We start from the raw sequence: 27,027 nt of genomic DNA, 5'->3' as shown, positions 1-27,027 counted from the left end.
ATCAGAAACTATAATTTGAAGCCCTTAGGGGTTGAAATACGATCACACACCTTTCTGGTACTCCCTGACAATGGCAAAGTTATTCTGGAAAATCCTTTGTGATCATTTTGCATGTGTCTTAGACTCAGTGGTCAAGCCTGTCAAGGCCAGGTTTCCTTCTCATTTGTCAGAAAAAGTAGAACAAGACAAAAATATATCCTTCTCTCAAAATTGACTTCTTTGTTTGCAGAGCAAAATTCCAAGCATCGATTATTAACTTTCACTGCATTCAGCCTATAGATTTCTGTCTTGTAATAAAATAGAAAGGGGCCGTGTTCATTGCACAGTTGGCACAAGTTGTACCTGAGTGTGTTGATGGTTCTGCCTTCATCTGCCTGTGAGGCTCCTTTGTTCAATAATTCTATCAGCCACTCCTTCTTTTGGAACTGTTGTTTTATTCTTCCAAATTTGTATTTAAAAATACATAGTGTTATGTTTTTACCATACATAGTATTTATCTTAAGATACAATGAGCCAGGAGTCTGAGTTCTTTATAAAACCTCATAATAAGTCTTCGTAAGCAGGACTGGGTCATAGGTCTCCTCATGATTAAGACCCCTAATAAAATAGTTCTTTCATGTTGTGGCCAGAAGCCTCGTAAAATGTGCTAAGTTATATGGAGATCAGTTGTAAATCTGTATAAAAACCCCATTTCTTTTTGTTGATGTAGAGAAGAGACAAAATGCATTAATCGTGAACAGCCTGCATTTTCTGTGCTGACAGACCTGAATTGTTTTAGTGTATCTTGAAGTAATTTTAGAAATAACAATTAAAAAAAAAAGAAAAGAACCCTTCCAATATAAAACATGTTAGGTGGGAGAGGAAATCTGAGCAGTTTTTGAAGGTAATGAGAAATGTGATTAAAATGTATGACTCACAAGAACAATATTCTAATATTTTAGGTTGGCTGGCAATTAGAATAATTTTAATGATTAGAGTGGAGTCAAAGTCAAATGCCAACATCTTTAATAAATCCTTTCCCTGCCTATACAGATTAATATTGTAGATGCAAACTTTTTTAGGTCACAGTGCACCAGGCATCCATCAGAAGTCAGTTCTGCCAACCCAAACACTGCCTCTGGCATATACAATTTAATTATTAATAGTATGTCTCCTAGGTAAACTGTTACACAGTCTTAGGGCCTTGTTTTGTAGTCATTAAAATTGAACATGTTTATATTATTGAAACCCTTGCATTCGGTGTGTAGGCTGAGTTGATCTTAAAGTATCCAAAGAGAATTTACCTGCCGTTCTGTTTCACATTTATAGACAGCACCCCAGAGTAGCTGTGGGATATAATTTTTAGCATTAACACATTTAAATAGAGAACTATTTGCTAGCTATAACTTTAGGCAAATATAATAAACAGGGTTTTGGCATCTATGATTTCTTAACCTGTGGGTTGCTGAGAAATAAGAGTCATTTCTGTTCAGAGAGTGCTGTGCATTTGACAATTTTCAGCTTTATTTTTAAAAGATTTATAGGGAGCTGGGCCTCCGTAAACCTTTACTTTGGAGCTGTTTGGGTTGAATTAGGTGCTTAGTAGAGTGCATCTCAACAAAAGTCAGAGACCCAACCATGAGCAAGTGTGGCTCAGCTCTCCCCAGGTCCCTAGCAGTTGTCACACCCAGAAGGAGTGCCATTCAGTCTGCTCAGTCTGGGTCTGTTCACAGAGTCATCGACCGAGGGGATTTCGGAAAGAAAATAACCCAAAGTTCACCATTCTTTTATCATTTCAGTGTTTGTTCAAGCAAACAAGTTGCAGCAGCATATTTTCTCTGCCCATGGACAAGAAGACAAGATCTACGACTGCACACAATGTCCACAGAAGTTTTTCTTCCAAACAGAGCTTCAGGTAATGTCCCCGTGAGGAGGACTAGGATTGAACTCGGTTGCTCTTCTTATGGGAAACAAGGGCTTTTTAAATCTGGATTCACAGTACCACTCGCCCTGGGCCACCATGATGCTTTGTATGTATTGAGGCAAAGGGAAAATTAGAGGCTGGATTAACAGACACCAAAGTAATTTTGCCTCTGGCTGCTGTCAATCATAAAAAGAACTAGAACAGACCTATAATTGGACCTTCTGACCCAGTGTGATAGACTTAGGGGTCAGATTTATTGGACTGTGGGATCATTCACCTCGTTTGTCATGGCCCATTCTCCCAAATCCTGTTTTATTCATGGTCTGTTCCCACTGGGCTCCAGGCTGGATGGATGTCCAGGTTATTGTTGTCCTGAGGGGCTTAAAATTGGAAGGGAGAAGGGAAGAGAAGAAAGAAGCTATACTCTTGTCCAGTATGTATTTCTTCTACTTAAAGGCATAGAATAATTATTCCTCAGTAACAGCCTTATAGTTGAAAATTTTGGCACCCAAAGACGTTGGTTTTAGCCTTGAGTGTCCTGCTTGCTAGATGTGTGACCTTGCAATGGTATAATGTCTCTGAACAGTTTATGCTTAACAATAAACTGATAGCTCATAATACTTAAATATATGAGTCACAGACCTGGATTCTATCCCAGAAGTGTCACTTATTGTTAAAGGAAAATAACTCTTTTTTTTTTTTTATTTCTTCATCTGAAAAATGGGTACAATACTTATCTTCATTTTTCTGATGAAATGATATGAGTAACAAATTTTTGTTAAATCTTGTCAGTGCCCTTGGAGGAGAATGGATTTGAACTTAGAATTATTTTTTTATTATGAGCATTATTATTAACAGTAAAGTTATTTAGCCTAAAATGAGGTGGCTGGATAATTATTATTATTTTTTTGTATTGAATCCCTGAAAGAACTTGAAGAGGAGCTGACCTGGTTGAGGCAGGGACTCAGAGCCCCTCCCACCCCTTAGTCTCCCATCCCACGCTGTGGACCCTGGGTCTCCCATCCCACGCTGTGGACCCTGGGTCTCCCATCCCACTGTGGACCCTGGGTCTCCCATCCCACGCTGTGGACCCTGGGTCTCCCATCCCACTGTGGACCCTGGGTCTCCCATCCCACGCTGTGGACCCTGGGTCTCCCATCCCACTGTGGACCCTGGGTCTCCCATCCCACGCTGTGGACCCTGGGTCTCCCATCCCACGCTGTGGACCCTGGGTCTCCCATCCCACGCTGTGGACCCTGGGTCTCCCATCCCACGCTGTGGACCCTGGGTCTCCCATCCCACTGTGGACCCTGGGTCTCCCATCCCACGCTGTGGACCCTGGGTCTCCCATCCCACGCTCTGGACCCTGGGTCTTCCATCCCACGCTGTGGACCCTGGGTCTCCCACCCCACGCTCTGGACCCTGGGTCTCCCATCCCACGCTGTGGACCCTGGGTCTGCCATCCCACTGTGGACCCTGGGTCTCCCATCCCACGCTGTGGACCCTGGGTCTCCCATCCCACGCTGTGGACCCTGGGTCTCCCATCCCACGCTCTGGACCCTGGGTCTCCCATCCCACTGTGGACCCTGGGTCTCCCATCCCACGCTCTGAACCCTGGGTCTCCCATCCCACGCTGTGGACCCTGGGTCTTCCATCCCACTGTGGACCCTGGGTCTCCCATCCCACGCTGTGGACCCTGGGTCTCCCATCCCACGCTCTGGACCCTGGGTCTCCCATCCCACTGTGGACCCTGGGTCTCCCATCCCATGCTCTGGACCCTGGGTCTCCCATCCCACTGTGGACCCTGGGTCTCCCATCCCACGCTCTGGACCCTGGGTCTCCCATTCCACGCTCTGGACCCTGGGTCTCCCATCCCACGCTCTGGACCCTGGGTCTCCCATCCCACGCTGTGGACCCTGGGTCTCCCATCCTACGCTCTGGACCCTGGGTCTCCCATCCCACTGTGGACCCTGGGTCTCCCATCCCATGCTCTGGACCCTGGGTCTCCCATCCCACTGTGGACCCTGGGTCTCCCATCCCACGCTCGGGACCCTGGGTCTCCCATTCCACGCTCTGGACCCTGGGTCTCCCATCCCACGCTCTGGACCCTGGGTCTCCCATCCCACGCTGTGGACCCTGGGTCTCCCATCCCACGCTCTGGACCCTGGGTCTCCCATCCCACGCTGTGAACCCTGGGCAGCTTTGTACCTCCTTGGGTTCTGGGGAAACCACATTTGCATGAATTATGTGTCAAAATAAGGGAGTTACAGTTTGCCCTCTCAGTTATCATTCTATAAGTGAACAAATATCAAATTAAGGAGGTGAAATAAAAAATACATGAAAAAATCAGTAAGCCTATTAAATTGTCATAATGTGTCAGTGGACCAAAATTAAAGTAATTATCTTACTTTTTATCACTTCTAAATAGGATTCTACTCTGTCACATCTGTTTGTGAATTGGATGTAGAAGATAGACCAAGTTAGACTATGGTTTAAAAGTGTGTCTTAACCTAAATTTCTGTTTGAAAATATATTCTTATTACAATAGGTATCAAAGGATAAATCATTTGTATTTATGTTCTAGAAAAAAAGTTTACAACAAATTTCCACTTTTGTACTGTATTAATAGATTCTAATGTGACTAACCTGGTAGTAAGGCTTCAATGTCTTTCCTTAAAAGAACCCAACATTGTGGCAGTGGTGGCCTGTGGCCTATTGTAGAGCAGACAAAACTAAACAATTAAACACATGCTTCAGGACTCCTGGTTTCTTTTATGGTATATTTTAGGGTTTCATGGAATGTACAGTGTTCACTCTTTTCTACAATTAGTATAGACCAGTGGTACTCGAACTCTTTGATCTCAGGATGCCTTTATACTTAAAAATGACTGAGGACCACAAAGCGCTTTGATTTTTGTGGATTATTATCTATTGATATTTCCATATCAGATATGAAAATTGAGAAGTGTTTTAAACACAAGAATATGCAAGCAAGCAATTCTACTAGCTGCCAGAAAGATTGTGTCATCACTTGTCAAGTAGCCTCTAGAAAATTCCACTGTACACTCATGAGATAATGAGAGTGTAAAGGGCAAATAAGGTCTTAATGTTATTATGAAAATAGTTTGACCTAACAGACCCCCTGAAAGGATCTGGGAGCCCCCCAGAGGTCCCGAAGCCACCCTTTGAAAACTGTTGGTATAGAAGATATGGTACAAAACACACAACTCTTTCTGAGTCTTTAAGATCTTATGAGGGCAAACATCTCTCAAAGCGTCTCTGACTCATGCATTCTAATTGTGATCTGGGCCAAAATAAGACTTATTTTATAATCCAAAGCCATGAGCATTATTTTTCAATCCTGTTATTTTTCAAAATCATACACATTTGGTCTTGATATGAGTACTCAGGCTCACTATGTGCATCATTCTTTTGATGAGAATGGTATTTATAGTTAGTGCCTGTTGATTATTACAGAGCTAATACATACAGTCATTGGAATATCTATGTAGGTCTATTTTCTAGAATCACCAGTAATAACAGGGACTTTGAGTTTCAATATCTTAAGAAAAATGAATCAGAGCTAACTTCACTTTTTCTAGTTTTGAGAGTGTTAATTTTTATCTTTTAAGCTTAAGGGTTCACTGTCCTGTTCATTTGCTTTCGTTGCCCAAATTATCTTTACACCTGTGCTTAGAGGATGGGATTAATGTAATTTTTAAATATTGATTTATTTTATTTCCTGTATAGAAAGTGAGCAAGATAAGTATACAAAAACCATAATACAATTTTGTTAATTTCTAGAATGAGGGAGACAATAAACTGAAATTAAGGTGGCAATAGAAAATATGATCTGTAACCAAAATAATAGCAGAGTAGAAAAATGAAGCTATTTTATCAGCCCACTGTAGTTCATGCCTTGGTATGTAAAGTAAATGCAAATTTTAAAACTGACACGTCACACCAATTGAACTCATCTACTGTTTTATACCACTAAAGTTCAGAAAGAAGGAACTTTCACAAGACATTATAAAACTAAAGCCCAAGACTGAAATCCTCTTGGAGATTTGAAACCATATAGTTTATTTGGCTCTTATATCAGAGAGAGAATAATAGGGCAAGTTTAGGATGAGCATTCCAAAATTGCCCAGTATCATAACTGTGGTATGTCTTTTAATGGCGCATAAATGATTTCATGACCATAAAAGTAATTTACATTTCTTTCACTGTTTATACCCAGTTAAAAACACAGAAGCATCTTTTTTTTGGAGAGAAGTGCTTTGTTGGGTATAAAACTGTATACCTAATACACACACACAGACACACACACACACGTTATTTTCGTTAACATTGTCTACTAGGCCATTCAGAATTCAGATAATCCTTATTATACACTGTCCATCTTCAAAAAATCAAAGACTCAGACATCATCCTCTGGACATCACAGACCCCAATTCCTTTTAAAATTAAAAACTTCTATTTCTATGGAACACTCAGTCTAGGACACAGCTTTTGCCAGTGTGGAAGCTATGTTCTTCACATGATCCCTAAACCTTTCTGACCAAAAGTTCTAAATGCCAGTCTAGAGATATATAATGTATAATTCTTAACAGGATATAAGCTTTTTCTTTTGGTAGAGTTTTCCCCCTATTTTTGCAAGGAATTCTGGTATATTTCAAAGGCCACCTAGCATGCTGGTAGGGAAGATGTGCTTTGGAATAAGAGTGCATTATTTGAACTAAATGAACATTTTGTTATTTTAAAAGTGAATGAATATGTTGAATGTTTCACATGTTTTCCTAATAGACCTCAAAACTTTTTCTGCAGAATTTAAGGAAGCTGCTTTGAGAGAGGGATGGTGTAGTCCAAGAATAATATCCTACAATGCATATTTGTATCCAAAGTGGTTTATACAGGTGTGAGCAAGTGGTGTATTTGTAAAAATCCTGTTGAATAGGCCACTTTCTTTCAATACAGTAATTACTGTTTAATTGGTGCCTCTAGAAAAGCTGCAATTCAATGGCAGTGATCAAATCATCCTCTTCTAATGTGTCCTCATAGAAAGTTCCATCAGGCGTCATGTTCTGAATTTAATGGGCACAAAGGGAATTCCAGCAGTGGGAGAGGGAACTGGCCCAGATGAACTTTAGGCTCTGAGATTCTGGTATTTCAATTCCTTTTGAATCAAATATTACTTTGATACTTACCCCTTTCCTTCATTAATTCATGAATGCGGTGTTTTCCACGTCCAAAATCCAGTAGTCATTTGACATTCTGAGGGATACACCAAGATTTTCAGATATCACTTAAGTTTAAATATGTAATTGTCTCTACAGCTGTTTGATTTTCTTCTCAAATCCCTTTCCCACCAAATCACCTGATTTTGATGCGTATTTTTCAGAGCCTAACTAATGCTCAAGTTTTATGATCATATTTCTGAAAGAAAATGAATTACTACTTACAGGATGCGACATGTAAGACAACAATACATCATTTAAATGTGGCTGCTGAGCAGCTCACTGGGTCCCTCGCTAACTTAGCTACATTCCTAAACTGGCCTTTTAATAAATGTAGTACAAATTTGTGTCTCAAATTATTAAATAATATGTGATGAGACGTTTAAGAGTCCTTGTTAATAGTCAAAATCACAGGTGCTATACTATATAGTACTATCGTCCCAGGGCCATTATTAGGTAAGAAAATATATTTATTAATTTAAAAATATTTATACAAAATATAATTTCATCATTTTAAATTCACTATGATTCCAAGCACTCTATGGCACATCAAAAGTAATTAAAATATATTGTATTTACAGTCTGCTGGAAAAGATAAGATATGCATATGATTAACTGTACTATGAGGTAATATGTAATAAACTGTTGTAAGTATTCCAAAAGATGTTTATCCCCCAACTGAGAGAATCAAGAAAGCCATCATGTGGGAGGCATTCAAGCTGGTTTCGAAGGATGGATATGATTCCAGTATCTGGATGTGGGAGAGTCAGCCACCCATAAAATCTCAGATCATTAGTGGTTTTAAAAAAATAGTTTTTGTGGGTTTTTTCATTTGCTTTATTTATTTATTTATTTATTTTGCTTTGAATTCTGTGTAGGCAGCTGAGTACAGGGGAAAGGGCATGAGCTGCAGAGAGGAATCACCAGAGTTTGATTTGAGTCACTGCCACTTACAAGCTATTGGCTCTGGGCTTCAGTTTCATCATCTGTAAAATGGGCGTGCAGGAGGCAACATAGCATCATGCCTAACTCCCAGGGTCTTGGTGCGAGTGCTGGGGAGTGGCTGATACTGAGCGCTCTGTGCAGAGTGTGGGACAGAACAGGCATGGGTGAACACGGGTGCCTGCCCTCTCCCTGCTCCTGATGCTGACCTGAGTAGACAAAATCAAGATTCATCATTACCTGGAAGTGAGATCTCTATTCCAGACATGTCAGAATTTTCCTTAGTTCTCTGTTCTAGTTCACTGGAATAATTTCCCAATTAATCATACCTTGACATAGTTTCATGTTAATTGGTTTTCAGATAAAAATTCTTATTTTTAAACATTCATCTTTTTCAAGCGATTAAAGAGACTTAGGCTTCTTTTTTTTTCTTTTTTCTTTTTGGAGTATAACTATAAAACTAAACATTTATATTTGCTTTCAGAGATGTATTTCAAAACAACCTGACCTTTTTCCCCCCTCCTCCAAATTAAGGACTTCTGGCCAAAACAAGAAATTTTTATCTTTCCCCTCCATAAAACACAAGATGGGATCTGGCTATGAGGTGGGGAAAGGTTGATTTTAGTTTGTTTTCATATTTTTATGCAAGTCAGGCTGAAGTCCTCTTGCAAACAAGAGGAATGGAAAAGAGTATATTACTACTCATAGCCCATCTAAAAGAAGTACCTTTAAAGCTATTTTGCCCCTCATACTCATCTTCTTCTCCTAACTTTTCTATATTTTTCTATTGTTTTGTTTTTATTTCTAACAGAGCTTGAAATTTCTTTCATTATCCCCACTCCAACTATAAGACTCCAAACCCTGTCCTGCTTTGCCTGTCATCATGTGGTCCTCCTTTGGGACCCCCAGATTGGAGAGATTTGCCCATCCCCGTGTCTGGGCCTGCATACCTTTGTTCCATATTGATCATTTTGGAGGACAGTCAGTGTGGGGGGCGTATTTTCTGCCTCTCCCTGAGTGGTCTGTGCCTTGTACCTTAGCTCTCCATTTTGTTAGACCCATTGGACCTCTGTGTATCTTCTGTTCTTAGGGCTGAAATTGCAGCCCTAAACACATTGCATAGACTCAGGTTTGCAGGAGTATAAATTGCATCAAGTGAGCATGTGGTTCTGGAACTGGTCCGTTTCTACGCCGCCTCATTTCTCTGCTTTGTGGGCCTGCGGGGCTTTGAAGTAAATTGGTGCTGCAGCAACTTCCACTTAATTTGCTCAGTGGTTAAATTGATCTATCTCTTTTATTTGATCGGATCTCCAGGAACCGAATCATTTGCATTGATTTATTGATTGGCGCTATGTTTTCACCATTAGTTTTGATCACTTTCAGCTGTTAATATTGGATAATTCAATCAGGATTGATTGTCCTTACCATTGAAGGCAGAAAGTTAATCATATAGGACAAAGAAATAGGACATGGCTAACCTCAGTTTCACTGCTGTTCATTCTCTTTCTCTCTCTTCCTCCCTCCCCACCCCCTCTTTCTTCCTATCATTTATGCAGTAGCACAAAGCTAGAGTTTTTCTTGAGAAAGAAGGGAGTTTAAAATTTTATAGCATTCATAAAGCATATAAAGATGAGGTAGCTTTATTTGGCTTTTTAATAAAACTGCATCTAGAAATTAAGCAAGCCTACAGAAAGATAGATAAGCATGATTGTCACAATGAACTCATTTGGACTAAATGAGTAAATGCATTTTCAATTACCCGTTTTGTACCAATAAATGCTAATCTGTGTGGGCATGCTTGGAGGCACAACCTGGGCTCACCTTTTTCTAAATTTGGCCCTCACTGCTTTACCATGTGTCCTGGTAGTCAAATTTTCAAGAATCAAGTGGTTAATATGACTGAAGTAAGGGCAGCAGAGGTAATTGCAATAAGCTAAAACCACTTGATTTACATTTGAATCGTTTCTACCGCACCCCAGCTCAGTTTTTAAAAATTCTCCATCCATTAATTTCTTGATGTTCATATCGATGGCTGGTTTTCGCTATTAAAAGATGGAGCACCACCTCCTCGTTCTAGGATTCATTCCCTCCTCCAACAGCCCTGTTGTTAGTGATCTGCCATTACATTATTTTTTTGTCTGGCCCAGAGTTGACGACAGATGGCCATCTCCGAACTGCCATCAGTGCGACTTTATGGAGCATCCAGCTAGGGTGTACTGAAGAGCACTGTGGCCAGTTCTGCAACCTCCTCCCTCTCCACCCCCTGGAAATGTTCATCACCTCTGCCACATTCTGCTTTGGCTGGGCTTTGCTGGCCCTGCCATCTTCTATGTCGCCAAGGCAGCCTGCTGCCACAGCACCAGAAGATCTGCCGGCATGATTGTCCTGTAAAGGCAGAGCTCTGTCTCAGCACCTTTTTAATCAGATCCTTTGGAAAGATCTGGAAATCCAAATTTCTAGAACATTCCGCAATCTAGAGAGGCACATTGAATTCCCACATATGTGTTTCTATGTTAGATGTTTGCGCCACACATGGATCAGTTTCCTCACATTAGCAGAAACAAAACGCCAAGAATAGACCCTTTATGTTTACAAACTTTTATCTTTTATTGGAAAACACCACTTCCATATCCAACTGTTGACACAATTAGAGTGAGAGAGATGGTAATCGTGGACTTCAACTATAAATCCCCTGAAACGAGCAAAGAATTCATTCCAGCATCTTCCGATCCATCGATGTGGCCATCCCTTGGACAGCCGCGTGAAATGAGCTGTTGCTGTGCATTTGGAGAACGATTGATAGGCTGCTCTTGATCGAGTTTGCTAAGGCAAGGCAGCTTCAGAGCCAGGCGTGTATTTTAAGAGGAATTCACATTTGTATCCTTTATTGTTATATTTGCAGCGAATCTACAGCTCGTAACAGGCTCTGCCCTGCAGCTATGAAGGAGTAAGTTCCCTTATTGGAGAGAGAGCAGTGTTCTGTAAAAGCCGGAGATGTGGCGGGCGAGATGAATAGTGCTTAAAAGGAGTGCTCGCGGTGCTGTCATTTAGAACAGCAACTCCGAGGCTTTAAACGGGAGTGAAAGGCAGGGTAAACGAGTCCTTTAAAAGTGGTGAAATTTTAAACTGCCTAAAATAACAGGCCTCCTTCATTGATAACTTCATTGAATGGGTGAGTGGAGGAACTAACTGGGCTGGAAGTGCTTTCCCGTAAGAGGAGGAGAAAGTTTGCAAAAGGGAGGCTTTTCTCTTGTACCCAGTGTGTCTGAGAGGCTGGCATCTTTCTTTCGTGGTCCCCTCCTGCTTTGATGTGGCTCCTCAGCTGGCGGAAGATCATCTCTCACTGGAAACCCGAACCGCCCGTAAAAGGTTTCCTTTTTTACATTGCCAAAACTTAATTTTATAATTATCTGACTTACACCACTGGGCACATCTGCTAAGTTTGTCTGCCTTCTAGACACATAAAAGGCTACTGTGATACCATTAAATATCAGCAGTGTGCTTTGCTGTGCTTTGGGTTTATAAGGGTGAAAGGTGATTGTGCAGGAAAATAGAACAGTCTATTTGCTGTGAGCCAGGCACTAAGACCTCACTCCCGTACTCAGTCATAATTCATGACGGTGCTGGTGGGAAGCCCTCATCCCTCTGTGGAGTTAATGCATCTCCACTGAAGCCTGCTGAGAGCACCCTGCATCCCCGCCCACCATCTGTGCCTTCCCTTGCCAGCTTCCTCTCTCTCTCTCTCACTCTTTCCTGAGATCTCTTGGTATTAATATTGTCAGGCTACTACCGCTTTGTAAAGGTGGCTCTCCAAAACAGTCTTGTCATTTAACTAGGGGGAAGAGCTAGAAGGGACACATTACAGTGTTGTTTAATGTCTCATTTAGAAAACGTCGATTAGAAACTGGACAGGAAAGCTGCAATTGCCTTAAACCAATCGCAGACTCTGGGAGCTGAGGATGTGCTGCCAATCACCAGTTAGTAAGAGGCACCCACGGTCTGAGCGTGGTGGGAGGCCAGGGATGCAACACAAGGTGTACATTACGATTCAAGTTAAGCCTGTTCTGAACCTGAGTTCAGAGTCCGGAGTCAAATCTGAGAAATGTTTGCCCACTCTGTCCAGTGGCTTGGGCCAGCCAGTGGCGTGAGTGCCAACCTAGTCCCCACACACTGCCCCATCTGTGATGTGATGCTGCCCACTCTGAGGACCAGAGCTAATTGCCTCGGGGCTGCCCAAGCCTCAGCTCAAAAGGATCAAACCCTGGGCTTTACAGAGCCCCACTTAAAATAGCTGTGGTGATTTGTGTGGTGCAAGCCACCTTCTGAAGAGGAATGAGCAGAGATGGCCAAACTCCCAAACTTGCTGCAGCCCGGAGCCTGCAGAGGTTTGCCCCTCCCTGTCCCTTCCCCTCTGTGTTCCTTCCCTCCCCATTTCCACTCCCACTGCCTACTCCCGCTCTCCGCTAGGATCCCAGAGGGGGATGGACTGGAGGGCAGTGTGTGTTACAACAAAAGATGAAACTGCTCCTCCTTGCTCACGGCTGACCCGAGATTAATTTGTAATGTTTCACAATATGTGCTCTTAACATAGTCCGTTGTTAGTACTCCTTTTTAAAAGATAAATCAAATCCAGGCCTGAAATACCAGTGTATGAATTTAACAGATGTGATGCCATAGGGGACCTACTGTGTTATAAACTGCAGAAATGGCCTTTTTATGCTTCAGACTCGGGCTTATTCCAAAGAGGCTTTAGAACTACAGCAGCGAGGTGAGAGGTCGCACATTAAGACGGTAGCACCCACACGTAATTCAGCCTTGTGTGTAATTGGTTCAAAATCTCATCCTGACGTCTGGGTGGTATTAGTCACATCGTCTCGCTCACCCTCCGAAGGAAAAGTAGGACAAGAATGGCTGTGCTCACTGTCCAGGTTTTCTTGGGTGAAAGATCACTTTGAGATGACACAGCTGAGTAGTCAGCCTGAAATCCTGGTTGGTATTTTATTAATTTTGCACCAAGATAAATCCTGAAATTCTGACAAACTCCATGACAGGTGAAATTCCTTCTTGCAGAATCTGCTCAGCAAGAGGCTGCTCATTTCGTTCTGTTCCGAGGCAGGCAACAGGAGGGCAGCTTTATAATCAGCCCTCAAAGGACCCCCAGCCGCCCCAGAGTCTCGGGCTGATTGAATAACTCCTGGGCCTCTTCCCCTAGGCCTCCATCAGCGGGGGTCCTGTGGAAAGCAATCTCCCGCAGACTGGCACTGAAGTGAGCTTTAAACCGCCATTTTCTGCTCTCCAGAGGAGCCTGGAGTACTAAAAGATAGATGGACTGCAGATATTTTATGAGAAACTGTCAGAAGAAGAGCAGAGTAAATGTTTTTTTTTTCCCTCTTCTTTGAGTCACACACTACATCACTGTTGAATTTCTCCCAGAATCTTTTACATTTAAAGTAAGAAATTAATTGGTTGCTAACCTTTCATTCCCCCTCCCTGTTCTTCGTTGTCTTCCTCCTTTTTTTTTTTCCCTTAAATATTCACACAGAGGCCCTTTGCTTAACCACAGTTGCAGAAAATCAGTACCATTTGCAATGAAATATTTATAATGACAGAATGAAAAATTGGATTCATTTTCTGGACTGTAGCCGAACAGTCTGCAACTTTGTGCAGCATTGTTTAGCATCCCTCCTTCCTCCCTTTCATTGGAGTCTTTTTCGAAAACATGCCACGTGGACTCTTACTTGTGCTTTGGAGGCGTGCCTACCAAAATGCAGAACCCTTTTTACTCTTCTTAAAAAAATAGAGGAGAAAAGAGCATACTTTTGTTTGTGCTGCCATGTCGGGGGGCACTTGGCTGCGGTCCACAAAAAGGTGGAGGATGTGAACCTGGTCAAAAGGCAGAGTGTGCGCTCGGTAGGGAAGAGCTGGGAGAAGTTTATAAGGAATACAGGAGACAGGCTGGTCTGCACTTTGTAGCAGAGTACAAACAGCAATCAGCATGCCATGGTGTCTGGGGGCAGATTTATAAGGGGAAATGGGAAGGCAGACCTGAGGTGTGTAAATATACATTGAAAATCAGAGCTCACCTTTTTTCCCTTTAGTGTTTGTGTTATAGGCTTTGCTTTCCACGTGACCCTGCTAGTCAGAGCTGCTTTCTTTCTAACCAGGGTTGATTATTGCACTTTTTAAGAGATAAAAGACAAAAGGATTTTGCTAGGACAGTCCAGCTGTATTTCAAACAAGTCCGCCTCGCAAGTGCAAAGCCACAACAATCCATTTGTTCTCATTACAGGATGAGGTCCGATTTGTCAAGATGCCTGTGAAGTAAATTTCAGTCTCCCAAAGAAGTTTTCACTCAGCACTGCACACACAGGCTGAAAGAGCCTCCCATTTCTCCTCCTCCACGGTAGGAGAGGAACCAGGGATGCCACCCCCACGAAGGGGCCTTCTCAGGCTGCCATTCAGTCCTCTGAGTTAACCTTTCATTTGTCCCCTTTTGGAGCCCTGGGTTTAATTACTTCATGTTGTTTTCTTTTGGTGGTTTTTCAAAAGTGAATACCGGTCGAGTAGATTTAAGCATGACTAAAAACAGTCTGAAGTTCAAACCTTCAGGTTTCATTCACTGAATTTGCATCATGCATTGCCAACTCCACGAGATCAATAATCCATATTTTCTTGTATAATAAAGGCTGCCTGTAATTGAATTAGCTCACTCCTTCCATCTGATTAGTCCTATTTTATTCATGGAGAAGAAAAATAATACAAACTTACCTTCACCCATATATTACATTACATGAATGTAAAAGAGCTTTTAGCACCATAAAACAAATGTCTAAGGATGATAGAGAATTAATTTCAATATTTGTTTATCCTAGGAATAATATGAATCACATCGCACAGCGTTTTTGTGGTGACAACTATAGTGTTCCCATCTATCGTGTCAATCAGTCCTCCAGTCAACCCAGTATCCTGTAACAGGTCTCTCTTCTGACCAACAGCAAGAACCTCACTCCAAAATTTTGAAAAATGCCTGGGGTAAACAGTCTGCTGTTATCGCCTCTGGAGAGATTCACCTTAAGAGATTTCAACCTAAGATCATTTTCTCTTATCCCTCCCTGGATTTCCATTCTCACAGTTTTTGAAAGCTTACCCTGTTCTCTTAGAAGCAAAACCTTAGCACAGCTTTGGGCTTGGGAGAGGAGAAACTCTGAACAGGAAAGGAGTCTTTCATTATTGGCCTCGCTCAAGATCTCAATGCCGAGCGCAACCTGTGTGTAACACCTGCTTTCTCAGAGGTGTGGAGCTGTATACAGGCTTCTGGATTGTTTTCGCATTGCATTCCAAAAAAACGATTTTGAGAAGTATGCTGACAGTTCAGCATGAAATGATGTGTGTTCTGACACAGACTGTATTGTAGCTAGGAATCTAGCCTGAAGTGATTTTACTGTAGCATTTCTTTGATTCTTTGGTTCAGGGCAGAAGAAGAATTTTCCTTAAAAGTGTGTGTTTTAGGATGTGACAATAACTTCTCTCCAGTGCTGTGCGTGGATTCAGCAGATTGTTTCCACTTAACCCATATAATTGCTTTCTTTCTTGAGGACCGAGGTTAAGGGGAAAAAAGTTTTTTTATGTTAGTTTTTCAACAACTTTGGTGAGTCTGAAATATATACCCAAGTAAATGGGAACTGTAATAGTGGTGTGTTCAGAATCAATCTCCTTTGCAGACCCGGAAAGGAACATTGAAAAGCGTTCATTTAGGTACTGCCAGATGTATTTCTGCATGTGAGGTGGAGGCCGAACCACTTTGAATGATTTTCAGTGTTATTAAGCAGACTCAGGAGCAACAGGCCTCATGACAGGAGTCAAGAGCCATGTGGCAGAAGTCCTGGGTGAAGGGAAGTTGCACAGCAAACCACGTCGTCGGAAAGAGAAGCACCCAATGCAGACTTTATTTGAACATCTGAGTTAACAACTCTCTGGGAATATTTCTCTTCCTCTTGTCCAGCTCCTTCTGTGTTGTGGCTGGTTTGCATTTGTGTTTGAAGTGCCAGGCGGTTTAATGAAGTTATTCTTTTATAAATTTTGCAACACTGAAGCAAGCATGAGGGCTTTAAATTAGAATAAGTACCACTTCTGTATGGCAGGTTCCTTTGAGGACTGATTAGAATGAGGCCTCCCGTCGCCCGGCCCTTTATGCATGGCAGTGTGGCTGTGTGGACTTGTTTATAGCCCACCTTTGAATTTGCATGAGTATGCACCATGCCTGCTGCCTGGCCCTCTGTTACTCAAAGCTTTCTTTCTTCCAGGATCATGTTGAATACTTCACTTTAAAGAGTTATTTTTTTAATTATATTGCTTTATTGTAATGAATTAAAATTAACTTGGAGTAGCAAATTATATAAGGATGTGAGGGTTATAGATTACTCTCACCATAGCTACAGCACATCTTTGTGTGGAGAACTAAAGGGCTGCCTTTCTAGTAGTTCTGCAGCATGAGGGGTGAGGACACACAGACCTAGGAGCAATGCCCGAAGAGGTGCCCCGGGAGTGGAGGAGAGGGGGAGTGAAAAGGATGGGTTTCTGAAGCCAGAAGAGGCTCTTCTTGGCTAGATGGTGGGTTGGGGGAAGCTCTGCCATTTTAAGACCTGAAAGATTCTGAGACAAGAGGAGATGATGGACGAGAGAATACAAATATATCTTGAGACCTGACAAGGTTCGGTACAGGATAAGAAAGACACTTAAGCGTGCCTGATTTCTTCTCTTTGTGCCTGTGTGAACTGGCTTGATAAACAGGGGTGATTTCAGGAGATGAGGAGGCAGGAGATTGTTAAAGAAAGGGGACTTGAAACTTTCTACAGTACATAAAAACATGCAGGGAAAGGGGAAAGAAAAGAAAGCAAGCAAGAAAAAAAAAAAAAAAAACCCACCAAACTTTGAGTTTGGAAATTTTATCTCTTCTCTCCAAACCCGGATTTTTTTTTTTTTTAATTTAAAGTGAGAGACACCCAAATATAATTGAGCCTGTGAAATGTTTGCATTTTCAAAGGACTTAGAATTTAAAACAAGGGCTACTCGGAGGCTCCTTTAGTTGCATTCTTCATGCAGGAACATGAGCCCTGAGGGACAGAACGATCAAAGGCAGACACGAGGATTTTACCTGTAGAACCCACGCACGTGTGTAACTCTTTCCCCTTCTCCACAGCGCATGCTCTTGTGCTTAGGCATGGATGTGCACATGTGCACACATGCTCATGCACACACAGTCATACTTAACACAGTTCAATTATGTAAATCAATACATTGTCCTTTCACAGTTTTATTCTTTTTATGTATATTTACTAAAGCAAATGCCGTGGTAGACAAGTCTTTGGTTACTTATGATGGGGAAAGATTTTTTTATAAAGATTTATAACATGTTTGACTTACTCAATGTGAGTTTACCTCCTAGAGAGTGTGGCAGTGTTTTGAGTATAAGAAAGAATACAGTATAGAGAAGTGGCATTTCTTTTTGCTTGTTGCCAAAGTTCAATACACTATTTTTCATAATTATTGGAATTTGGTTGAAGGGAATCCTTGTTCATATCAAGTGGAAAAGCAGAGAGAGTCTTTGCTCCCTCCTTCTCCCTACAAAGGTTACCCTTTGAATATAAATTACCACGCCTTGTGCTTCTCCCATTCTAATCAGATGACCTTTTGAATCTAGCGGCCCAGAGTTTAAATCCTAAGCCTGCCAGTCAGTTTCTAAATCAATGCCCTGTTCCAACAGCTTTCCGGTACATAACTTTAAATTTCAATGGATTTCAAAACAGAAACGAAATAGGTAATGCTGGTGGAATCTTGCAGCTCATGTGAAACAACCCAACGTGACTGCAAGATCTTGGGCCAAGTAATGTGACTATGGGTAATTTCACTAACTAAATCCTTCTTGAAAAAAAAAAACCCCTCTGGGATTAAAAATCTAAGAGAAAAGGGAGGAGCAGAAAATTTGTAACGTTTGCAAGAGGACATTTCTGAGCAATTATCAATTTAAGCTCCCATTATTTGCTGCTAATTACTACACAAGGCTGTTAAATATTTAGCAGAAGTTTGTTTAATTGCGTTTGACTCAGAAGGAGATGCCTGAATACGGCTTGAGCATCAAGAGCCAGTTGTGTGCACTACGAGCCAGGCAGAAAGGAAATTTGTATTCGCCCAAGATGAACACATTACAGTGTCAGACAAGCAGCCTTTTTTTCTTCCCTCCACAGATTTATTTATCTTTAAGGTATCTAAAATTAGAGCACGAAGAAGGGGCACTGTTCACGGATGTAAAATTGGAAGGAGGTCATTCTTAACCTTGTTTACATATGTTCTAGTTTAGAAAGCACCAGTGTGATAAATTAAACATTACAGGGGGAAAAATTAAAGCTTAGCAACAACTGGCACATGGACACATCTGTCTGTGAAGCACTGACTTAATCCCTGAATATCTTATTAGACTGTATTGCTATCAAAGCCTTCTGTCCCACAATACGCTGGGATCCTGCAATTCCAGAATCTGAACAGAATCTTTAAGTTCTAGGCTCTCTTTCACTTTTGCTGGGTTTGTATAGTTTGATTTAAATTTTCTGTTGGCTCCCTCCATGTAAACAGGTAGCTCAATTCATTGTTTTCTTTTAAAATAAACATTATACTTTTAATATATTTTTCAAAAGCCATTTTGCTCTTTTTAACCTATTCTTCCAATTTGGCACTTTTTTTTCCCCTCAATGTAATTGATGGTGCATGCTATTATCAATTCTAAAAAGGGAAATTTTCAAGCCTGTTAGGTATGTAAAACAGATAGAGGTCAGCTAGTAACTGAAATTTTACTATCATTTTTAAGTTCTTAATAAAAAAATGAAATTGTTACGATGTTAACATTTCCCATATATAACCCATCAGTTATATTTGTCTTTTTGAAACTGGTGGACCACAGTGGATTGTTTTATTTCTCTGTAGTGCTTAATTGTTAAAATACTAGGAATTGTTCTATATTAGCAATGTGGACATGACATTATTTTAAAAATTAGTCTTTGCTTAGCCTTCTGAAGATTTACATTAGGCTAAAGCTAGGCTAATTAGGTGGGTATTCTTACGACATTGTTAACCACCATAGGCTTTCCCAGCTTGGTTTGATGTTGTAAAAAAGAGGACCTGTGGTGAAAATAGGCTCTTTCTGAAGTGACTCCCCACCTGCCTGCCCAGCCTGATGGATCTTCAGCCCCACAGATGACTTGGAGTCCTACATGGTCTCTGCCCTCTTTGGCTCTCAGCCTGACTCATGCTTACTCTCTCCCTCTGGAGCCCATTACTTTCTTCTAACCTCCTCCTCCTCATCCTCATTGGTCCAGCACCAGGCAGGTGTGACTTCTCTGAGAACCAAGCCCACAGCCTCTCACAGGAGGTAAGGCACCCTTTCTCTGAGGCCCATAGCACACTGTCCTTGCTGTAGTTGTTGAGGGCCATAATGGTGAGCATCGGTCATCCATGCAGCTGGCTCATCCCAGGGACTAGAACACAGCAACCAGTACCACTCAACAGTTGCTTTACGCCCAAAGCCAGCTATGCCACTGGAGTGGCCATAACACCTTGAAAGTTGGCATAAATTCTCTGGGACTCATTTCTTCATCTATAAAATGAGATATTGGAACAGATGCTACTAGGGCCCTCCCAGCTCTGAAACTATGGCTTTGATTCTCTGATACATTACTTTCAGGTGTAGTTGACTCCCGCTATTGAATCCAGACCAGCAAATTAAGGATAGTGGCTCTGCAGTTCGTTCAAAGTAGATAGTCGTTTCTATACTCTACATATTGATTTCCAGAGTTTAATATTTGGGTGTCTTTGTACTTCATTAGATTGCAAATATTCCTAAAGCAGCATTGATTAATTGCCACTAAAATGTACAGCCTTTGGTCCTTGGTGGTACATAGAAAGTCTTGGTAAATTGCTGAATGAGTGGACATTTTTGGAAAGACTCTATTCTTCACACAAGCAATGCTATTTATTATATATCTCAAAGATCCATAATTTCTTGATAATCGCCCATTCTCACTCATTGACTATATTTAAAATGCCATGCAATACAGTTCCACGTGGTATATATATATGTCCCTTTTGCTATACTTTTTTTTAATTTGGTGAGGAAGATACCTTTTAGACTGAAGACTAAGTAGTAGTGTGCTCAAGCATGGTACAGCAAGCCTAATGTGTTTTCAAAACACTGTAAGCCAGTGGTCCTCAATTGGGGATGATTTCTTTTCCCACCTGGGAGTGTTTGGCAATGTCTAGAGACATTTCTGGTTGTTACGACTGGGAAGATGCTATTGGCATGTTGTTGATAGAAGCCAAGGATGCTGCTAACATCCTACAGCGTACAGCCCCTGACAAAAAATTGTCCAGCCCAACATGTCAACAGTGCTGAGGTTGGGAAACCCTGTTGAAAGGCAAGTTCCACTGGCCTTCTAGAATCTATATGGTTTGTATAATGACTGAGAAATAACTTACTGGATTGTTTTTTGGGTTACTTTGGATGACCTAGAAGAACTTTGCAGATATATGGTCAAGGTCTGGAGAACATAAACTCATGAGTGTGGCAATGTCCACATGCTTCAGGGTTATCCCAGACCACCCTTTTCTGGGCTTGTTTAGCATGAATGTCCAGAGATCAACAACAAAAATGTCCTTCAGTGAAGTTTATTGGAATGTGGAATTGTTTCCTATGGGAGGTGTGATGGAAACCTCATTGCCAGAACCATTTAAAACTGGCCTGGAGTGTAAACTTTATAGAACAATTCTGTTCCAGCAAGGGGGCAAACTAAATAACCTAATAGTTCTTTTCTGTCTCCAAGATCTTGTGTTTTTCTGATCACTTATGATGATGCCATTTCACCTTTTGCTTTAATATAGCTTAGTGTCATCCAGAAAATGCTTTGAGATGTCAGGCCAAGCCTATGTGAACTGTTAAATGTCAAAAGAAAATGCATCACTGTCTCTGTAAGTTCATGGTGATGACATTACCATATGAAAAAATAAAAAGGGAAATTCTGTCAATGCAAACATGATCATAAATGCAACACTCATGGCATTAAAGAGAGGGCCAAAAGCATATCATGACAGACAGTTTTGGAAATGCCATTGCTATGTCAAAATAAAAGAGTAGAACCTCATTTTAGTAAATTGTACCAAAGTGAAAATTATGAGTCAACTTCCCTGGCTGTGAAAATCTATTCTATGAATATGTTTTTTAGGTTCTCAAAGCACTTTGGGAAATATTATATATTGTCTTTTAAAGGCTATTCATTAAAATATAGCATAACTCACAAAAATGCACATACCCACGTATATGTTGCCCGATGCTTACCAGGTAAGGTCTACAGAAATGCAAGTACCCAAAATTTCCCCATCCAGGAAGGATATAGTTTGTGGATAATGGAAATTTGGGGGTGGCAAAATGGGGTCTAATTGGTACTTTTGGACGATTTGTTTTTCAGTGTAATTTTTAGAATGTTCCTAATGGTACTTTCAGAGCTGGAGCAATTCACCTTGAATTAATTTAAAATTATGAGTACTTTTGTAATTGTGTGGACTTTGAAAATGTTCATTTATTATATTCCCATCCCGTTAACCTTGTTAAGACGTTTAAAGGCTGCCCTTTGCCTTGTATTTTTTCTGTAACGTATGGGGGAAATAACCCAGTACCCTGACATCATTAGCTGCATACACTTTCAAAACTATTTTACTAGCAAAAGAAGTTGGAAATGAAAAAGAGAGAGGGTAGAAATGTAAAAATCTTGATTAGAAAGTATAATTTAATAGAACATGTATTGAACCAAATGTATTGATTAATGTAGAAGATATAGTACTTATATTGATTCAAACCAGAGATTTAGTACTAAAAGCTCTAAGCCAAAAAGCTGTTGCAGATTGCTACAAAAGTCAGTTTAATGCTGTCCTTGAGAACGCCTTCACAAAGAAATTCTTCTAATGTTTGAGGACTAGGTAGAATGCGGTATATGTCAGTTTGATCCCAGAGGGTTTTATTTTGTACTCTAATAGCTGTTACGAGCCTACATTATATCCAAGGAGTAATTTTCCTTAGGGGTGCCCGGCTCGCTTTGTGTCAATATTCTAGCATTTTAAGTCACGTACAGTATATGCTTCTGGGAACAGGGAAGGAGCCAGCCAGACTCATAATGGTCTGCATTCATTAATAAAGGCAGAAGCTTCTGTCCCTCCATTGCCCACTACAGGGATGCCTCCTTGGCCTTCAGGGACCCGTACAGACACATTTAAAGAAAGCTTTATTTTGAGTGGGCAGGAGATGAAATGTGGGACTTGCAGGCATTCCTAAGTCAGCTATATGCCCGAGCACAGGGGTGACCTTAATGGGTCAAAGAAGAATGCAGGTCAAAAGACTTATTATCCAGCCTGTTGGAAACCAATTGCTTTTGTTTAAAAAAAATAAAAAAGCAGTAGTGCTTTAAGGTAGACGGTAATGTAGAATTCTGTTTGCAGCCTATAACTGCACGACCGCATGTGTACTGGAATATGCTTCTAGAAAAATAAGAGCATACAGATTATCCGTAGTGTTTACAGATAAAGGTTCAACCCTAGTGATAAAAGGAAGGGTAATATAATTAGTTAATCAGTGATGATTGATTACGGATGTTTGCATTCTTCAACTAAGAAAAAACAACATGCTGCCATGGTGCTGTCACCATCTGTTGAAAGAAACAGCCACATTTAATCTTTATATTTCTTTTATTTCTTCCCGCCTTGCATTGTTTCACAGCCACAATTGCCTACTATTTCATCTGGTTGGAAAACATCTCATTTAAATTGAATACAACTGCAGTTTCAATTCGGGATTCTAATGGCATAGTGAATTAATGGAAAGCTTGTTTTTTTTTTTTTTTATTCCTTTTTAAACTAGTATGCTGGTTCTTTTTCTTAGTTTTATAAGCTTGTCAGAATTTGTTTGAGACTAAGGGCTATAAATAGACAAGTCATGGTAAAAATGATTAACATCTTGGAATCAACAAATCTCACAAAACTTCCATTCAAACGTAGTTTTTTTTTTTTTTTTATTACCATCACCACTTAACATTTTGCCGATGCCAACACAGAGTTATGGAGCACAGAAGAGACGTGGTCTCTGCCAAGATATTGGACAAGTGAGGGCAGTCTGTGGACACGACTTTTGGGGGTGAGGACTTAATTTGTCAAGGTTGGGAAGGTAGATTCGCCCGGGCTTTTCTCCAAAGCTGAACTTCATCCTGGTTATAGATGCAGATATTCAGCTTCACATCAAGATCGCAGGAGAATGGGATGGCTTGGCCAAGGCGAACAGTTTCAGGGGATCGTGGGTTTTTATTTTTATTTAAAAATATTTTGCTTGGATTGCATTTTAAATAGGATTAAACCATTTGACCAGTAAATGTGGTCAGCTCTCAGAAAGGAGGAGGCTGAATTAATCATTTGTTAGAATGCCAAGCCCAAAATGAGAATTCCAGTCTTGTAAAATGAAAGGCATCTCATATTTAAAGAGAAATACATAGTGCTAGAAGGGAATTTTTAAGGTCCTCATCTGTTTTTTAGCTTTCTAAGTTTAATTTCACATTTATAGAGTAAAAAAAGATAGAGCACAGTCCTTCCAAATGGGGCCCTTTACAGTAAAGAGAGTGTTTTTTTGAACCTGGCTATTACGGTATCTACCTAGATGGATTGTCTCTTAAGCTTTAAGGTGTGTTGTGGATTTGCTTTTTTTTTAACACAAACCCCCCTCGTGTAAAACAACTGTTCATAACTGGGATTAATGGTTTGCAATTTTCAGTTACTTAGACATGGGGTCTCCAAGAGATGGCTTTTTGCAGAGTAGAATATGGCTCTCTGTGGGATTACAGAAGTTTTCTTCTCTTCCTACTTCCTTTTCTGTCATCACCCCCCTACCCCCATCGATGCTGCACTGATGATCTCCTCGATTATGTAAAATACTTTCCCTTCATTGGAACAGATATTTTTTCTCATAACCTGTCATTGCATTAAAGTACTTTGGGGATTGTGAATTGCTGTGTAAAATTGGTGAGATTACCCACTGCTTTGTTCTAGTGTAGTGGTTTCCTCTGGACCTAAAGCGCAGAAAATTCTTACATGAGGAGGCTGCGTGCTGATGGCCTGGCAGCGTTTTCTCCTCTCGGTGTGTCCACATTGTGCTGCAGTGACTCAGGACCAGCTCTGTGGTATGGCAAGGAGCCAAGGCAGGAGCGAGCTGCGCTCAGAATCCACCCTCTCTTTGTGCTTAGTGCCTCTCTTGTCTACTTTTCATCTTTCCCACTTGCTTCTTGTCTCCCTTTCTAAAGAAATGATGCCTATGATTTTAAAAACACACAAAATATATGGAGGGCTCCCACGAAGTGACTTCTTGTTTCTCTTATCAGAGGATCTTCAGTGAAGTCTGGAGACTAACACTCTGCATCTGTTCTCTCCAACCCCAAAGCCAACCCAATAACCTGTGTAGCTCAGACATCCATCCTTCCTTCAGAAAATGAAATTAGGCCATTTGTATTTTCAAGGACTCAGAATACAGTGTGGGAATGGGGAACAGACGCATACCAGGATCCTCAAAGGTGGTAAGGGCAAGCCCATGACAACTGGATCAGAATCATCTGAGTTTCTTTTTTTTTTTAATGCAAATACGCCCATTTCCCAAGATCATCTAGGAATATGCCCCTTTGCCACCTCGAGAGTCACTGCCAATGGTGGATGCCATGACTGGGGGGACCCTTTCGTAGCCCTCAATTATGCTGGAGTGAAAAGAAGAAAAAACAAATGACTGTAAGTGATCTCAATGGTGTGCAGGCATCTCCACACCAAGGAGACGTTCTGCCTTTGCCCTTCTTTGTGCCACATTTACCATTTAGACATTATTTATATTGGTGATCCTCATTTTTGTATGAGCTTGAATTTCACAAGCCATACTCTTGTTCTTCTCTCAAATGATTTATATTCTTTTCTCTTAATATGCAAAGCATAACTCCTTTATAGTAGAGACTTCAATCTGTTGCAATAAGTGATTCAGATGTATTTGTTCATTTCTTTGCACCTCTGAAGAGAATTGTATGGCTTTGGTTTAGGATGAAAGCATCCAAGACACAATTATTGCCAACTCTTATGGCCAATTGTATTAGGTCTTTGTTTTGCAATGTCTCAATGTAAGTACATGTAAAAACAAGGCACTGATTGCACTTTCTCTTCTTTTATTATCCTAAAATCCTATTGAATGTGGAATGTCCATTGTAAGCACTTAAACATTTAAAGATAGTGTTATTAAACTGTTTATTTTTACTTATTTATTTATTTATTTTGGATGAGGAAGATTGGCCCTGAGCTAACATCCATGCCAATCTTCCTCTATTTTGTATGTGTGATGCTGCCACAGCATGGCTTGATGAACAGTGTGTAGACACAGTGTGTAGGTCCACTCCAGGATCTGAACCTGCAAACCCCAGGCTACCAAAGCAGAGTACGTGAACTTAACCACTATGCAACCTGGCCAACCCTGCTTTTCCAGTTGATTATTGTAAAAAAAAATATATATATATATATATATATATCTCACCCATACTTCTGTCAGTGTCCTATCATTTAGGTAACTATTGTCATAACTTGTATTTATTTTTTTAAATAAAAAACCTTTCTGTAAGATAAAACTTGGCTCTTTGAGAGAGTAAACAGTATGAGAAAGTTTATACCATATATTTTGAGCATTCGAACTTTTTTATTGTTTATAACCTCTCTGATCATGGTTGTGTTGATTTTTAAGGAAAGATTTTTAGTCTCATCAGTATTTTGATTACCTTTCTGTCTATTGGTGAAAAATAATTTCAGAAGTATTTAAAATCAATGCAAAGAGAAAAGAATTGGCATAAAACTAGTCTGCTCCTGTATGTGCTTTTATCCTAATACCACTAAGAAGAAAAATAAATCCAACTTATCCCTCACTGAATTAATAAAAAATGGTATGTTTTAAATAAGAGAGGGTAAAATAATATTCCTCATTATTATTATTTGTTGTCAGTATTTTTCAAAAATGGGCTAAGTTGGAAATAGGGAATGGAAGACCTGGGTGCTCCTCACAAGTCTCCCCTCGCCCTCACTGGTGCTCTCGGCCCTGACCCAGCAGATGTCAGCAGCCACGCCTCTGGCCGTTCAGCCCGTGTTCACTGAGCTGGCATTTTGCTGGTTGTTGTGGAGGATAACAAGATAACAAAGATCTCCAAGACAAAGACCTCTGTTTAAAAAACTTCCATAGCTCCTCTTCACCTACGAGACAAAGTCTTAGCAAGGTACAGAAGGCTCTTTATACTCTAGCCCCAGACTGCCCTCCGTCTTTATTTCTCATCAGTACTCTTGATTCTAGGACTCTCTAGAAGACTCCAACCAATTTGAACAAGTTGCAGGTCCGTGAACATACCTTGCACATTCTTGCTTCTTTCCCTTTACCCATGTGGGTCTCTCGGTCTGGAGTGCCCTCCCTGCATCCCGAATGTCTTCTCTTGTTTCCAGCCTCAACTATACTGTCACCTCTCACCTTCGCTGCAGAGCCTTCCCCAAAGGCTAGGCAGTGTGAGGTGTGATTGTGACCTTTCTGTGTTTGTTTCTAATACCATCCTGCCGTGTTGCTTTGCCATTACGTGCCCATACATCTTTCTTCTTTAGGCTGTACACACTTGGAAGGCACGAAGGCAGGGAGCTGCTTTTCCCTTCAGTAGCCCGTGCCTCGCTAGTCAGTCATTCAGTTGGCCAGATCCTCTTTACCAAGCACTGCGATGCTGTAGGCTGTGGCAGGTGGTGATAGAAGTATTCAACAGATGCTAGTGAAGGAACCAATAAATGAATGAACACCAGAGTTACTGACATGGGGAG

General features: G+C 40.9%; 1 protein-coding gene across 8 annotated transcripts in view; it reads left to right on the top strand.

Moving 5' to 3' along the window:
• Positions 1–27,027, top strand: part of ZNF521 (zinc finger protein 521) — a 273,454-nt gene that overhangs the window by 244,554 nt on the left and 1,873 nt on the right. For all 8 annotated transcript variants that reach the window (XR_011541952.1, XR_011541953.1, XM_070627502.1 and 5 more), the window contains one exon: positions 1,779–1,894. Coding sequence is in view for 6 of the 8 variants with exons in the window: in XM_070627502.1 (XP_070483603.1) it covers positions 1,779–1,894 (116 nt within the window). In the remaining 2 variants the exon portion in view is untranslated. The remainder of the gene's footprint in view (positions 1–1,778; positions 1,895–27,027) is intronic.

The sequence above is a fragment of the Equus przewalskii genome, chromosome 7, assembly GCF_037783145.1.
Source record: "Equus przewalskii isolate Varuska chromosome 7, EquPr2, whole genome shotgun sequence".
NCBI classification, from domain to species: Eukaryota; Metazoa; Chordata; class Mammalia; order Perissodactyla; family Equidae; genus Equus; species Equus przewalskii.
This window is presented reverse-complemented; position numbering and strand designations above follow the sequence as displayed.